Source organism: Emys orbicularis, chromosome 10 (genome assembly GCF_028017835.1).
Source record: "Emys orbicularis isolate rEmyOrb1 chromosome 10, rEmyOrb1.hap1, whole genome shotgun sequence".
In the NCBI taxonomy this organism is placed as follows: Eukaryota; Metazoa; Chordata; order Testudines; family Emydidae; genus Emys; species Emys orbicularis.
Window position 1 is genome coordinate 63,502,796 of NC_088692.1, and position 16,827 is coordinate 63,519,622.

Sequence of the window (16,827 nt, forward strand, 5' to 3'; positions counted from 1 at the left end):
TAACCTTTTGAGGTACATGTAAGAGGACCCTAATTCTGCATTTCTTGGTTTGCCAATGTTGGAATTTTGGGAATTAGGCTCATATTCTGGAAAATCATGAGTACAGGGTAGTGCTGAGTACCTGTTACTTTATCTGTATGTTAACTAACTGTTTTGCATGTGAATAAAAATATATCTGAGGTGGTCATGGGAATTTTAGTTTTACAGCTTTGTGCTTCAGAATTTCCTTTTTGAATTCATGTTTCAGGTGTATTCTTGTAAGTAAGCTTAATTCACACACTGTTTCCCTGTATTGATTTCAGAGTGTATCCTGGAAACACCTTTGTATATAAACTGTAAGAATGTTTTGAGATGGATGTAAATGTTGTTTTTTCAAAACACACTTGCTGCTTTGTTTAATAGGCGAGCAGGGAAGCTTTAGCCATGGATCTGTTATTGATGGAAGATTTGAAGGATTTATCCAGACTCACAGTGGCACCTTTTACGTTGAGCCAGCAGAGAGATATATTAAGGACAGAACCCTACCATTTCACTCTGTCATTTATCATGAAGATGATATCAGTAAGTACTCCCACTCTGTGCTGTAGACAAAGAGAAAACGTTTTGATTAAATGTAAAACTGTCTAAGCCATTGGTAAGTTTCAAACTGAGGGGTCTACGCAGACAAATATTCCAAGATTCTCATTATCATACAACAGTACGAGTCATGATGTTCTGAAGTGATCCATGTGCAGGTATGGTATGAAAGGAGTCTAGTGTAGGCACAAACCTTACCCCACTTCAAACTTTTTTTTTTTTTTTTTTTTTTTTTTTTTTTATTCACTACTTGGCCTCTTGGACTAGCCCTCTAGCTGCCAGACTAGTGGAGTGGAGTACTAGTGGAGATTTTTCCTGCAAAGTTAACATAAAGCCTTCCCTTGAGCTCGTTAAAATGTCACATACTGGCCATGATGCTTTCTTGTGAAGTTCTGTGGTATCCAAAAGGAGGGATGAGTAATCTTAATTCACATTAAAGTGCTCCTAGCTTCATATAATTATGTAAGAAAGATACCCAATTTAGCCATGTGGAAAGCAACAGCTTTACCTGCACATATGGGTCCCAGACTCCTTCAGACTGGTACTTAAAAGGTGCAGTAACAGCTAGCATCTGGCATTCTGGGGCACAGTTCTGAGGGGAATTTTCAGTTGATGAGAAAGTGCAGAAAAGGCTAGCTACAAAGGTCATAGATTGTAATGCTAGAAGGGACCATTGTAATTATCTAGTCAGACCCCCTGTATAACACAGGCCCTCAGGCTTCTGTACATTTTGAATTAATTCTTGTTCAAACTAGAGCATATCTTATAGAAAACTGTCCAATTTTGATTTAAAAATTGCCAAAAATGGCGAATCCACCTCGACCTTTGGTAAGTTGTTCCAGTGGCTAATTACCCTGTTGTAAATTTACATCTTATTTCCAGTCTGAATTTGTCCAGCTTCAACTTCCAGCCTTTGTATCGTGCTGTACTCTTGTCCTTCTACATTAAAGAGCCCATTATCAAAGTTTCACTTCCCACATAGGTACTTATAGACTGATCAAGTCACCCCTTATCCTTCTCTTGTTAAACTAAATAGATTGAGCTCCTTGAGTCTATTGCTGTAAGGTAAGGCATTGTTTTTTAATACTTTAATCATTCTCATGGCTCTTTTCTGAACCCTCTTCAATTTATCAACATCCTTCTTGAATTGTGGACTCCAGAACTGAACAGAGCATTCTAATAGTGGTTGCACCAACACAATAGAGGTAATATAAGCTCCCCACTTCTACTTGAGATTTCCCGGTTGATATATCCAAAGATCACATTAGCGGCAGCCCTTTTGGACACAATGCTACACTGGGAGCTGGTGTTCAGCTGATTATCCGCCGCAATGCACATACCTTTTTCTCAGTCATGGCTTTCCAGGATAGTGTCCCCCATTCTGCAAATATGGACTATATTCTTTGATCTAAATGTGTAACTTTACATTTGGCCATATAAAATATGTTCAGCCTTACCAAGTGATCCATATTGCTTTGTAGCAGTGACCTGTCTCCTTTACCACTCCCTGAGCCTTTGTATCATCTGATTGTGCACATTAATAATAATAATGTTAAGTAGCTTTAGGGCCAGGAACTGGTCACTGAGACCAAACTAGAAACATCCCTACTTGATGACTGTACCCTATTCACAATTAAATTTTGGGTCTGTCTAGACTGTAGCTATCTATACTGCAGCTGGAGCTCAAACTAGCACATTAAAAATAACAGCGTAGGCGTTGTAGCATGGGCTCTCAAGCTTAGTTTTGATATCAGATACTGACTCCCTATTTGCTTTATTAACCAAATTTATAATCTTGTCAAAAATACATAGTTTTAAAAGATCTATTTTCCACAGTCCTGTGTCAGTTGCTTCCTTATTTTGACAGGGATTAATGTCAGGCTGATAAGCCTATAATTACCAGGGTCATACTTGATGCATCTGAAGAAGTGAGGTTTTTACCCACGAAAGCTTATGCCCAAATAAATCTGTTAGTCTTTAATGTGCCACCAGACTCCTTGTTGTTTCTGTCAGGGTCATACTGTTAACCTTTTAAAAATATTGGTACATCAGCTTTCTTCCAGTCTTCTGGAACTTCCCCAGTGTTCCAAGAGTTATTGAAAATAGCTCCTCAGTCAGCTCTGTAACAGCTCTTGTTTGCACATTGTCCTGACCTGCTGATTTTAAAATGTCTGTCTTTAGAGCAATGGTCGCCAACTGGTCGATCCTAGAGGATCTTCTAGTCGATTGCGGTCTCTGATGGCAGCGCAGTGTGGCTGCCACTTAAGGCAGACTCCCTGCCTACCCCGGCCCCATACAGCTCCCAGAAGCGGCCACTGCAGGAGGGGGGCGGAGCAGGGGTCTCCCTCTGGGCCCTGCTCCTGCCTGCAAGCACCGCCCCCGCTCCCATTGGCCGGGTGAGCTGCCGGGGCGGTGCTTGCAGAGGGGGGCAGCGCACGGAGCCACATGCTCCCCGCCGCAGGGGCGCGTAGGCCCCTTCTGGGGGCGGTGTGAGCCCGGGGTAGGCAAGGAGCCTGCCTTAGCCTCGCTGCACCTGCTGCCCAGCGGGAGGCCGCACTCCAACCCGGATCCCTGAGCCCCCTCCTGGAGCCATACCCAAAGCCCCACCCTGAGCCCCCTTCTGGAGCCAGCACCCAATACCCCCTCCTGCACCCCAAGCTCCAGCCCTAATCCCCCAGCCAGAGCCAGCACCCCATCCCCCCTCCTGCCCCCTCACTCCCTCCTGCACCCCAACTCCCTGCCCCAGGTTCAGCCCAGAGCCCCCTCTCACACTGTGAACCCCTCGGCCCAGAGCCCACACCCCCTCCCGAACCCCAACCCCCTGCCCCAGCCCGGTGAAAGTGAGCGATGGGGGCCTCGGGGAAGGGGCGGGGTAGATTCTGGGTTGCCCTTGGATTCAAAAAATGAGCTTGGGCGTAAAAAGGTTCGAGACCACTGCTCTAAAGGCTGCTGTTTTAATGTCCTTCTGAGTTTCTGTTAAAATGGAAAGAGTTTCTTCATCATTATCTATTTAATTTTGCTTTGATTTTTCATTGATATCAGCTTAGGATAACTTCAGGACTTCTGTACATTGTAATATTTTAAAAATTAATGTATAATGTTTACTAAGACCCCTCAAAACGATTCAGTGAGACACCTTCCAAAGCATACTGTCTTACGCCGTGAGGATGCGAAGTAAGTAATTTTAATTCGATCTAAGATACGTCGACTTCAGCTACGCTATTCTTGTAGCTGAAGTTGTGTATCTTCGATCGATCCCCCCTAGTGTAGACCAGGCCTTAGATATGTAATCTTGTTTGATTGTAGTTTAACAAAACAGGCTCTTAGTTCTTCTTGCTGTATAATCTATAACTGCTTCTAACTCTCATGACATAGATAGCAGCTCGTACTGGAGAAGCAACAAAAAAAAGTCTCAGTGCTATTTCAGCAGGTTGTGGGGGAGGGGAAGGAATCTTTTTGCTTTAAGATGGAATATTTTTGGTCAGCTGTGTTTGAACCTTTTGAAACGATATACTTTTAGAGCCTTTTCAGGAACCATAATGCAACATATGATTAGCATCTCAATGAAGTCTTATTCAGTAGTCAAACAAAAGTTTTTTTTGTAAATGGGGATTATATTGTCATCTTTATAAGAAGGCTTTTGTCGGTTACAGTGGATGTGGTGACCAGTGGAAGGCAGCCTTCTATTCATGACTTTGAACACAAAATGAATGATTTCAGATTCCTGAGCCACTCCCAGTCAAACTGTTTTATAACTCAGTGCCAATATGATGCAAATTAGTTGCATTCATTGATGGATTAGTTTTGGAAACCAGTTCTTCTACACAGTAAGGCTTTCAAAGGAACTCTTTATTTAAATATGTGAACTATATAATATGTTCTTGAGTCACATTATGAAATACAAAGTGACTTGCATGTTTACTCAGGTTAGTTGTGGAAGGGAAAGCCTGCTCATAAATCTTTTACAGTAAGTCATAAAGGAAGTGGAAATTTTGGTGGCCTCTTCAAGGCCTTGGAGAAGTTGTGTAACTTTTAATCGTTTAAAAAAAAAAAAAATCCTGTACCTGTTCTGGTGAGTCCATATTTTGGTAAGGTAGCATTATTCACCATGAATAAATTTACTCAAATTTACAAATTGTGTTTTTAATTACAACTTGCATTTCTGTGCCCACTACTTGTGGTCACCATCTTGTAGATAAAAATATTTTTGAAGGTGTTATGGGAACCCAGTGTGAGTGGTTGATAGTTCAGAAAAAAAACTACTCCTTTAATATAGGTTTAACTTATAAATAGAAGTTTTAAAATTGTTAAAAGTTTTTCTTAAATCACTTTGTGAGGAACCATGTGTCTAAATCCAGTGTACTTTTAATTATTTAACCATACATTGCTTAGTTGATAGCACTGTTTACTAACAAATGGGGGAAGGGGGGAGGTGACCTGGTTTCTTGCTCTCCAGACTGATATTACACTTGGTATTCTGACAGAGTAAAAATAGATTTCTCACTTAAAACATCCCTGGTTACTAATGTCATGAACACTTCATAGCTGTTCTACCTGCTAGTTACATGTAAAGTGTTATGGCCCTCACTAAATATTGAGGAGAGTAGGGATTTTAAAGGGATTATATGTAAGGATATGTAAAAAGTTCCCTAGTGTGGCCTCTGTTTCAAATATCTAACACAGGGGTAGGCAACCTTTCAGAAGTGGTGTGCCGAGTCTTCATTTATTCACTCTAATTTAAGGTTTCGCGTGCCGGTAATACATTTTAACGTTTTTAGAAGGTCTCTTTCTATAAGTCTATATTATATAACTAAACTATAGTATGTAAAGTAAACAAGGTTTTCAAAATGTTTAAGAAGCGTCATTTAAAATTAAATTAAAATGCTGATCTTACGCCACCAGCCTGCTCAGCTCGCTGCCAGCCTGGGGTTCTGTTCACCTAGGCCGGCAGCGGGCTGAGCAGGGCCTATGGCTGGGACCCCAGACCTGGGGGGGGGGGGGGGTTTCAGGGGTCAGGGCAGAAGGCTGGGGTGTGTGTGGGGGTTCAGGGGTCAGGGCTGGGGTGTGTGGGGGGTGTAGGGCAGAAGGCTGTGGGGGGGGCTGTCAAGGGTCAGGGCAGAGGGCTGGGGTGTGTGTTGGGGTGTGGGGGGTTCAGGGCAGAGGGCTGGGGGTGCAGGGCAGAGGGCTGAGGGGTGTGGGGGGGTTCAAGGGTCAGGGCAGAGGGCTGGGGGTATGGGGGTGTAGGGCAGAAGACTGAGTATGTGGGGGGGGGTTCAGGGCAGAGGGCTGGAGTGTGTGGGGGATGCAGGGCAGAAGGCTGGGGTGCTTGGCTGGTGGGGGTGCTCCCTGCCCTGAGAGGCTCATGCAGGGGGCTGGAAGGGATATGCCCTGTTCCACCCCCTTCCCCCAGGCTCCGTCCCTACTTCTCTCTGCCTCCTCTACGGAGCTGTGTGCATGCTGCCGCTCTTCCCCCTCCCCCTCGCTAGGGCCATCAGCTGATTGGCGCAGGGACGGAGAGGAGGAGGGGCAGGAAAGCACCTTGCTGGGGGAAGAAGCGGGGGAGGAGGGAAGCTTGGCTGCTGCAGAACCAAGCTTCTGCCTCCTGCCCCCGCAGAGGAGAGCGGTGGGCGGGGGGGCTGAGTGGGGCTGGGGGCCGGGACCGCGGCAGGGAGCTGCGTGCCACTCAAAATTGGCTCACGTGCCGTAGGTTGCCGACCCCTGATCTAACACTTGTAGGAGAATAGGAAAAATAGTTTTACAATTGTTCAACTCTTTGCCCAGAAGTTCATCCTAGTTACATCCAGTGCAGGTTCAGTGGAGAGGTCCAGATGCCCTTCTTGGCTTTACTGGAAAGTTGTGGTCTGGAAGAGGTGACTGAACTTGCCTTTTGGTGAAGGCACATGCTCCTCTGCTGGTCAGCTCTGCAAACGCTGGAGCTAGGATCAAGGGCTACTTCAGGACAACTGGAGAACCAGAATGGAGCTATGCTTCACACAGGAGTTTAAAAGCATCAGAGAAGCGCTGCCTAAGCCATTGTGATTCAAGGAAGCATCACTGCTTTAGCACTCACCATCACAGGTTGTTCTGGCACCTCCTCCTCATCCCCCAAGATCAGAGTAATGCCCGCACTGAAATGAATGAGCAGTCCTTGCTGCCCCGCTCCTTGCATAGCAGAAGTGTAGTGCCACTGATTTTTTTTAAAGTGGATATGAGTTCTGTTTGAGGCTATATTACTCTGAATACTAGCATAGCCACACATTCTAATAATTTTTTGTTTTTGGAATGTACATATATCTATTAAAGGGATACTAATTAATCCAAACTCGTTTGGTGTCAATATTCCAATTGAACAATTAACAGCCAGCAGAAAAAGGTCCTAGAAAAGTTCTAGTCTCATCTCAGTAAATTTTCTCTAAAAAGTTGCCATCATGGGAAGGATCTTCATTTTGAGTAGCATTTGCTATAATAAAGACAGCTTGAAAAATTCCTGACTGCAAATGTGATGTCAGTTGTACCGGAATCTCAAGCCAGCTCCCCTTGGTAGAGATGGTAGGCACCATTAGCTAGTTAGTGTCTCGATACACTGATAATATGGCTTAGGTATGTCTGTTGTATTTTGATGTCACTTTAAACCTCTTTAAGGTTGCTACTGCACAAAGGACCTCTTGTCCCCTAAAGCTTTTTGGAACATGGGACTTCAAAACCCCATATTCAGATATGAGAAACCCTAGAAAAATACTCATTTAAGGGGTCTCTACATATCTCTGAAAAGAATGCTACGGTTATAAGAAAAAACAAACCACAAACTTGTAAGTCCATTTGAGATATCAACATCTTGTATCATTCTTTTGCAAGTGAGAACTATTTGCATAAACTGCAGGAAAGAGACTTTAGGAAATCCCTTAGCACATTCTTAGCTTCTTAAACTGCGATCTTGTTTCCTGGAAAGGCAGGTCGTTGTTGACAGATCCTACCAAACACTATTTTCATTATCCGTGCTGCTGAACAGGCCACATTGAAGGTCCTGTTGGACTGTATGAACAAGAGTCCTGATTTGGATTTGTGGTGGCCAATGAGTGGCTTTTTGTTAAGGAAGGGGTTCCTATTGCCACCCCTGCAGAGTGGCAATAAGATTGTGTGGTGATTGTGTATGTGAAATCTGCTGGTACATATGTACTGTTGGTCATCACTTTCTATTGGTCGTCACCCTTTAGGTCACTATAAATTCAAGTCTGAGGTTTATCTTGGAGCCAGGCAACTTAGTCCAATAAAATCATCCTAAACAACCAGGATTTTTTCAAAAATTAATGCTAAAGTCAGCAATTTAAAAAATATTTGGTTTATTGCAAGCCACAGCTTAAGTCTCAGCCCCTCCTCTCTAAAAATATAAAAAATACAGAACATAAGAGCACTTATGAGGAAGCTGACGTGCCTAATTGAGGTAAAAAAGGTCTTGTGATGACATTGTCACTAGTTTACAGAAAGTTACCAAAATCCGGTAAAAAATAGCTTAAAAGACCCTGGCAACAGCCAGCCACTGAACATTCATTTATCAGGTTACAAAGTAGCAGCCATGTTAGTCTGTATCCGCAAAAAGAACAGGAGAAGAAGAAGTGAGCTGTAGCCCACAAAAGCTTATGCTGAAATAAATGTTAGTCTCTAAGGTGCCACAAGTACTCCTGTTCTTTATTCATTTATCAGTAAAAGTAAAAAATAAGTTGGAGAACTTACGACTAGTGTTGTCATTCGTCTTGCAAACAAGACAGTTTACAGTCATCTTTATATTTAGGGACTGGGCCACAAATCAAATAGCTTAACTTTGAAAGTTTTCATTTTGATAGAGAAAAATTGTTAAAATCTCTCAACATGAAACACATTATATAAAAACTATTTCTTAAAAGTCTGTGTGCTTCATACACTATTTCTCTCAGGTAAGGAAAGCTTGTTAGCCATATTCTTTAAAGTCAGACAATGGATTAACAGAAATATCATATGTATTGTAAAATATTCTTGGTTTGGGTCTACAGCAAAAGTAATATTATGTGGCTTTGTAAATTTCAGTGTGTTCTAGTGTTAACTTTTCTTTTAGGGCTTAAGTATTCATCTCAAATCCTAAGATAGAAAATGAAATACTAGGTTTTTTTCTGTTCAGTCTTTTCTTTGACTGCCTACTAACTTTTTCTTCTGTGATTGTGGAAGTGTGTGTAACGTGTCTGGGGTAGAAAATGGTATGGGGAGGAATATGCGGTGCATTTCAACGTGAATTATTGGTGTCTGTGTGTCACTTGAGAATGATCCAGGACTGCTTGCTTTGTTCTTATTCTTGCGCCCCCATCTATTCCTTCACTATCCCACCATCAGAAAATGAAATCCTCCAACAGATGATTGATTTGTATTTAATGACCTTTAAAAGAAACATACCTTACGATAACCTTTGCCGATACTAGATTTGCAACAAAAACTAACTTATGACCTTCATTACATCATGTGACTAAAGCTGATTATGAACATAATTGGATTTAAGGCACAGCCTATTTAAAGTTTCCCTGTAAATTCAATTCCCCTCTTTCACAAATATGCAACTGGCAGTATAAAACAATAAAACATCAGACAGACTATTGCCCAGGCTGGGTAGAAATATAAATATTGTGCACTTGTCTAGTTCAAGGGTTTTCCCATAGAACGAAATATTGCTGTTCTGAGTTGTGATATTCCATTGAAAAGAAGATGAGTGTTCCAGACATTTCTTGTAATGCAGCCATATTTTCCAAAGACATATGGACAATAGATCCCACAGTATTAACAGTGTATTAAACTAATGGTCACTTGTTTATCAATAAAAAAGTGCTGTTTCTCAACCTAACTTTGAAAAGCAGTATTTCTTGAAACGTGCAGACTATGCAAAGCTCACTCAGCTGTTCAATAGTGCAGTAATCTTGCTGCAAATATCTAACTCAGGAATACGTTAGCTATAAGAAGATCTATGCTAATTATTAAATATAATCAAAAGGTTATTTTTACATACATATATCAGTTTAAGATTTAATTTAAAACCACAGTATATACAAAATACTGTATCTTTAAAACTAGAGTTCTCTGTATGATATACTTCCATTTGACTCTAACATTCATCTTGACTTGATCCTTTGACATCAGGAATTGGGATTTGAAAGAGAAGGCTCCCACCTTACGTTTATTTCCATGGAATAGGATGATTTATTGAATTCATTTAAAACATTCAAATAGAATTTTAATGCAAGTGGATAGAAATGTTTTTTCTTTGAAATTGCAAATTTCAAAATAGTTTTAAAATGAAGTTAAATATACAATAAATGGCAGTGGCTTGAATTTCTAGAAGGAAATCTGTAGAGGTAAGCCTAGACACTGCATTCTTGCCTACTATGGAGTTAGCTGCTATTTAAAGAAAATGTCATTGGTTCACGCTCATTGTCTAGATAATAGCATTCCTTGTCCTAGAGGCATGTCTGTCACTGTTCACTTCCTTTTTGTGCAGACGATATTCCCATTCTTGCATCTCCTTTTCCCATAAGGTTCCCATCTCTCTTCTCTGTTCTTCCTATTTTAAAAGCCAACATTTTCTCTAAAAAGTAAATACCACTATTTGTAGCTATGAAGTGGCTACTGCACATGTAGTGGGTGCCACCTACAGTTGTACTGTACCATGTCCCTGTTCTCATCTCAGGAAGCACATTTTCTCTTAAAACAGGAGCACACTGCCATCTTGCATTTCAAATTGTTGAAACAAACTACTTTTGTTTAGTCAACATTGTGTAAGGGTAAATGCTTTATTCTTTGCTTTGTAGTATCAGTGATTTATGCTCCAGAAAACAAACTAGTTTTGTGGCATTGATCTGGATTCTCTACTCTAGGGGTATGGTGCAGTTGGAAATAGACTTTGAAGTTATAACAGTTGTAGCTTAGTTTCCATTAACAATCAGATTATAGTAATTCTATATCTTGCTTTTCTCCCTCAGCTTCCCCACAAAACTTTTATTTTTTTAAAGCACAGTGTGGCCATGTCTACATTAGACTTTCAGCAGCATAGCTCTATTGGTTGTGTCCCCTCAATGTGTGATCTCGTACTGACTTAGCTCTTTTGGCAAAAGCTCCAAGTGTAGATGCAGTTGTAATAGTACAGTTTTGCCAGTATCAGTTTTGCTCTGGGTGGGGGTGTAAAATAAGCTGTACCAGTAAAAGCATAGCTTTGCTGATGTAAACTGCCTCCACGCTAGGAGCACTTTGCTGGTGTAGTATACTGGTATACTTGTACTGACCAGTAAAGCACTCCTACTGTAGACATAATGTATGGTTACACTCTGCCAAAGACACTGACCAATAAGCTGTATTTACTGATACACCCAGTAAAACCAGAATGGCTCTGTAAGGTGGGAAACTGAGGCATGAGTCCACCCAATGTAGGCTTAATCAGTTTTTTTCTTTGTAAATTTCAGACAAAATCATTGTCATTTACAGTTTTTGATCATATATAACACACAATAAAATGGAACAGATAGGGGTCCAAGTTACCGAGTTCTGTTGTACCGGGAAGCTCTCCATTTCATGATGGTCATCTCAGTCTCTGGACTGGTGTTCTCCAATTTGAACCCTTGCTCACTTGGGTTTTCATACATTTTGTTCTACATCACAAAAAAGCATCCTAAATTATTTGTTAACCTTTATTTTTCTTATTTGAGTTAGAAATTTATAGGGAAGAACATGCCCTAATGTCAGCATATTCTTATATTTTCCAAACATGGGTTTTTGGAGATTTTTTTGCTCAGTTTAGCAGTAATGCTCATAAATCATTGAAAATCCTACTATTACAATTTGAAGTACTTATTAAGTCTAGGGCCAAGATGTTTAATTGTTCCCCAACAGCTCTGAAAGTGTTTTGAAATATTAAAGTACCATATGACTTGTAAGGTTCTTTTAATTTTGTTGTAGATGGCAGGAGAGGTTATAAAATACAACCTGTGCAACCTGTAAATATTCTACAGACTATTCAACTTGGGACACTATAGCACAATCTTCAGGCAACGTGGTCCAATTGCTGGAAAATGGGACAGGGAATTAGGACATGAATTCTTTTCCCATCGCTGCCACAGATTTTCTGTGCGACTGTGAGCAACTCACTAAATTTCTGCACCGTAGTTTTTCCTTTGTAAAAAGAGATAATACCCACTTGTACAATTCTGATAATTTAGTAAGAAAATGGTTCTGCTTATGGCCTAGTTTATATAAAATATACACTTCCCATAAGAGCAAATATATATATTTGAATGTTTAATTTTAAGCTTATGTTGAGTAGTCACTAGTGATGGTTTTGTTGTTGTGTCATATTCATGTTAGTGAGACTTAAATTTGTGGGTTGATTAGAGAATAAGGTTGCTCCAATATAGTAAGAAAGTTCAGAAGTGAACTGAAGGATTGTAAAATCCAACACTTGTTACTTTACAGTAATAGAATGCCTCGGGTAGAATTAAAAATGACCAATATTTTAAAACAAGTAATAAGATAATTTCCTCTTACCTACCAGGACCTGATTTCAAGGTCTTCCTTTCTTCAGCAAGAATTCATGACATCATTAGAACCAAAATAATGTAAGGAATACTGCTTTAATGGCCAATGATGTCATCAGCTCTTGCAGTAGAATCAAAATCCTAAACAGTCTGGTCAGGTAAATGCTTCAGTTCACTCTTGTAAAGCTTATTTTTCATTGTAAAACTATCCATGTTTTAGTATTTTTTTTAGTATTTTATGTGTCACGATTCATTTGTGTGAAAGAAACTAAGAAAAATGAAGTTAAGTTGGTGGCTTATTGGGAATTCTTCTGGGGGAAAATTTCAGATGTTCTATTGCATACTCAAGTTGCAATCTCTGAAGATTAGAGATTTTTCCTTGAAGTATCAAGTGAGCAATGTTGGACACTAATTGAAAATTAATCTGTCTGATACTTTCACATTTTATACATAAAAGTAAAATTTAAACAAATATTCAGAAGTTGAAAAATCAAAATAACCTAATTTTCCCCACATTTTAGAGTATCCTCATAAATACGGACCACAAGGAGGTTGTGCAGATCATTCCGTGTTTGAAAGAATGCAGAAGTACCAAATGACTGGTGTAGAGGAACCAACAGCACAGGTACAGCACATGGTATAATGGATCGTATTGATAAAATGAAAATTAAATATTGATATTGCTCCTCTGCATGTGCCCAGTATCCCTTCACTCTTTTCCTGGCCCACCTCACCAGCCCTCCAGTCAAAGTTGCCCATACAATTTCAGAGGACTTCTCCAGCTTAACAAAAGTATCTGAAAAATCATTTTCCTGTCTTTAAATTGTTTATATTTCAAAAGGCTATTTAAATTTAGGTCCAAAAGTCTACATTCCTGAACACAGGTATAGTATAGATCCTGGTTGGTATATTATGTTCAGGTCAATGAAGATGCATATGTGCACAGGTACTTGGGTTTCAATTGAGAATATGTTTTTGGTACAGAACGGAGGTCTGGGTAGATGTTATCTCAAGGTCTTAGTTATTTGACTATTTTTATTGACTATTGTTCCAATTACAAGTCAGACTTTGCAGATTTTAGGTGGTGTAGAAGCAAACAGTCATGTCAACCTTGGAACAGAAAAGTTAGTCACATTGAAGAGCCTATTTGGTTTTTGTCTGGTGACTAGCAATTCAGCTTTAACCCCTGAAGACTAACCAGCTTCCTAAGGTTTCTTGGGAGAGGGGTTGGTTCTTGAAGAGCAATCTATTGGTTACAGGCCGCAGCGGACCCAGGAGTTGCTTATGTCTGCACGTAGTTCATTTTGTTACACGTAGATTCTTTGTACTATATCCATCACTATGGAATCTGAGCACCTTCCAGGGGCAAATTGAGGAACATGAGTGGAATAGGTGTGGGGTCAAAATGAGCCTCAGAATGCCTGCAGCAGGCAATGGAAGTTTGAGTGGAAAGGCACTTAAAATTTAACCAATGTGGAGCCCTACTTCTTTAGTTCTCCTAGGATGCACAGGAGTTTAGGTGTTCCTTATGAGAACCTTGGGAGATCCACAGGATGGAGGGGAGAATTGTGCTGTCTCTCGTAATCTTTTTAGTCTCCTAATTTCTCCCCTCACTGCCTACATATTTTAGAACAGGGGTCGGCAACCTTTCAGAAATGGTGTGCTGAGTCTTCATTTATTCACTCTAATTTAAGGTTTCGCGGGCCAGTAATACATTTTAATGTTTTTAGAAGGTCTCTTTCTATAAGTCTATAATATATAACTAAACTATTGTTGTATGTAAAGTAAATAAGGTTTTTTAAATGTTTAAGAAGCTTCATTTAAAATTAAATTAAAATGCAGAGCCCCCCCCGGACCGGTGCCCAGGACCCGGGCAGTGTGAGTGCCACTGAAAATCAGCTCGCATGCCGCCTTCAGCACACGTGCCATAGGTTGCCTACTCCTGTTTTAGAATGTGCACAGAGGAGGGAATCCCCTCCTAGCGATCTTAATATCTTCAGCAAAGGCAGAATACTCTTTAGTGGATATTAGGAGATGCACAGATGAGGGCTTCCACTCCTGCAGATCTCAGGAAGAAAGAAAATCATTCCAAGTCCTTTGCTCTGCCAAGTTTCATATTAGTTCTGAAAGACCAAACTTGATTATGAAACTATTAAGGCTGCAGATGCATATCTGAATGTTACCTTTCAAGAACCTTTTAGCTTAAAAAAGGTTGAAAATTAGATAAGGTTGTACTCCTTAAATACAACATTGCCTTCTTTAAAAAGAACCTTCACTCCACCCTCAGTAAAAACAACAGCACAGAGCAAACTAGTACGTGAATACCATAAACTCAGTAAAACTACATGTTCATATACTGTTAAAAACATTATTATTGTAATCTCATTCTTTCTTCCATTGGACTATGCCTTAGTTTAGACTGGTTTGTGTCTCATTTTAATAAGCACTAAAATTTTCCTTTAATATATTCCACCCTATATGTTAATATATTTTTGGATCTTTCAGTGAGGAAATCTTGTAAATACAGCTAATTACACCTGAAACAGTCTCTCTTTCCTTCATTCCCTACATATTCTGGAAAGGGCCACAAAGCAAATTGCATTCATTTTCTGTCCTTGAAGGGTAAAACCTAGTTCAGATGCTAATGGCTTAAATTAATTTTGCTGTCAACAGACCTGCTCAGATGGGATTTGCAAAGTGCTTTGTGTTTTAGGAGCCAAAGTCTTACTGAAAATCAGTGAGAATTGTGCTAAGTCACTAAGATGTTGTTGAAAATTGCACCCACGGTCCCTTATGCTACAGTACTTTCAACTTTATTTTAATTATCTTAGTTAATAAGTCAACTTGCTAAATTGAGTCTTCCAAAACTGACCGTATCCATCTCAGATTCTACCATATAATCTCTTACATTATGGATTTGCTCTAAGTCTTGTCTCTAGCTAAAAACTTTCTTTCCAGTGTTAGGAATGTCCTGATCCCTAATGTGGACAGTTTCAACTGTCATGACTATTTTCAGAGCTGTCCAATAGATTTACCTTTAGCGGTTAGATGACACTCTGCTGAAAACAGCACTGGCAGCCAAAACCCTATTTACATTGTGGCTCAAGAAATTGCTAACACTAGTGCAATTAAGCCAGTGCAGATGGATCCAGTGTTGGGAGCAGCAGGACTTTCCCCCCAAAACTGCCATGTGTAGACATGACCTACTAGATGATGATGGGCTATAAATAGGGCCCTACCAAATTCACGGCCCATTTTGGTCAAATTCACAGTGATAGGATTTTAAAAATCCTAACTTTCATGATTTCAGCTATTTAAATCTGAAATTTCACGGTGTTGTAATTGTAGGGGTCCTGACCCAAAAAGGAGGGGGGGGGGGGGGGAGGGTTTCGCTACTGCCACCCTTACTTCTGCGCTGCTGCTGATGGCAGCACTCCCTTCAGAGCTGGGCTCCCAACCAGCAGTCGCCGGTCTCCAGCTGCCCAGCTCTGAAGGCAGTGCTGCTTTCAGCACCAACGCAGAAGTAAGGGTAGCATTAGCGATCTCCCTCCCCCCCCGCCCCCACAACTCTTTTTTGGGTCAGGATCCCTACAATTACAACAGCTGCCGCTTGCAGGCTGCCCAGCTCCGAAGGCAGTGCAGAAGTAAGGGTGGCAATACCGCGACCCTCGTAAAATAACCTTGTGAGCGCCTCCCCATCACTCCCTTTTGGGTCAGGACCCCCAATTTGAGAAACACTGGTCTCCCCTGTGAAATCTGTATAGTATAGGGTAAAAGCACACAAAAGACTAGATTTAACGGGGGGAGACCAGATTTCACAGTCCGTGACGCATTTTTCATGGCCGTGAATTTGGTAGGGCCCTAGCTCGCTAAGGCAAATGTGTTAGCTATCAGTGCTCTGAATGGCAGAAATAGTGGATGCGTTATTCTGGCTGTTGTTTGGTAATACTTCATTCCACGTTCAAGCACATATTGGAGTGTTTCAGCTTGTTCAGGTTAATAACACTTCAGATCATTACTACTCTAAGAAACAACCTTTTTGTTGTGGTGAGGAAACACTTCTAGAATTGATTTTTATATCTACAAATTGGATTTTGTTGTTTATCCACCATTGCAAAGAGCTACATAGTTTTCTATTATGGTTTCCTAGGTTTTAGAGGCACAGAATTCCTGTGATACGATGGTACCAAAACTTCTCTGTGTTTGTTGGCTATATTCCAAATTACAGGGATAAGCTCACAGAGGAGTTATGAGTAAAGTGTGCTTATGAAGTAGATGACCTACTTGAAGACTAGCCTAGTTCAAGGTTTAAGAAACTTTTATATAATAAATAGGATAATATAGCTCTTAAGAATACTGCACTCCTGTAAAAGGCATTAGTGTTTTTAAATGACTTAATTTTAAAAGAATATGTACAAAATTAATGCTTCATTGCTTTCTAATTTCTATATATATATAGAAACCCTACAAAGAACATAACATCAATGGTCCAGAGCTTTTAAGAAAAAAACGTGCAGCTCAAGCTGAAAAAAATACTTGTCAGCTCTACATTCAGACTGATCATCTATTCTATAAGCATTATGGAACAAGGGAAGCTGTGATTGCACAGGTATTTGTAAGCCTTTAGTCACTATTTCAGGAGTCTGTTCTTTTTCTCTTTAAGGGGGAATAGTCTAGACAAATGAATGCATTTTTATCATGGTGCTTTTCA

The 16,827-nt window shown here is 40.4% G+C and overlaps 1 protein-coding gene across 1 annotated transcript in view; it reads left to right on the plus strand.

Moving 5' to 3' along the window:
* Nucleotides 1-16,827, plus strand: part of ADAM10 (ADAM metallopeptidase domain 10) — a 113,607-nt gene that overhangs the window by 64,466 nt on the left and 32,314 nt on the right. The window contains exons 4-6 of the mRNA XM_065411553.1: nt 403-561; nt 12,638-12,741; nt 16,576-16,725. Of these exons, the coding sequence (XP_065267625.1) occupies nt 403-561; nt 12,638-12,741; nt 16,576-16,725 (413 nt within the window). The remainder of the gene's footprint in view (nt 1-402; nt 562-12,637; nt 12,742-16,575; nt 16,726-16,827) is intronic.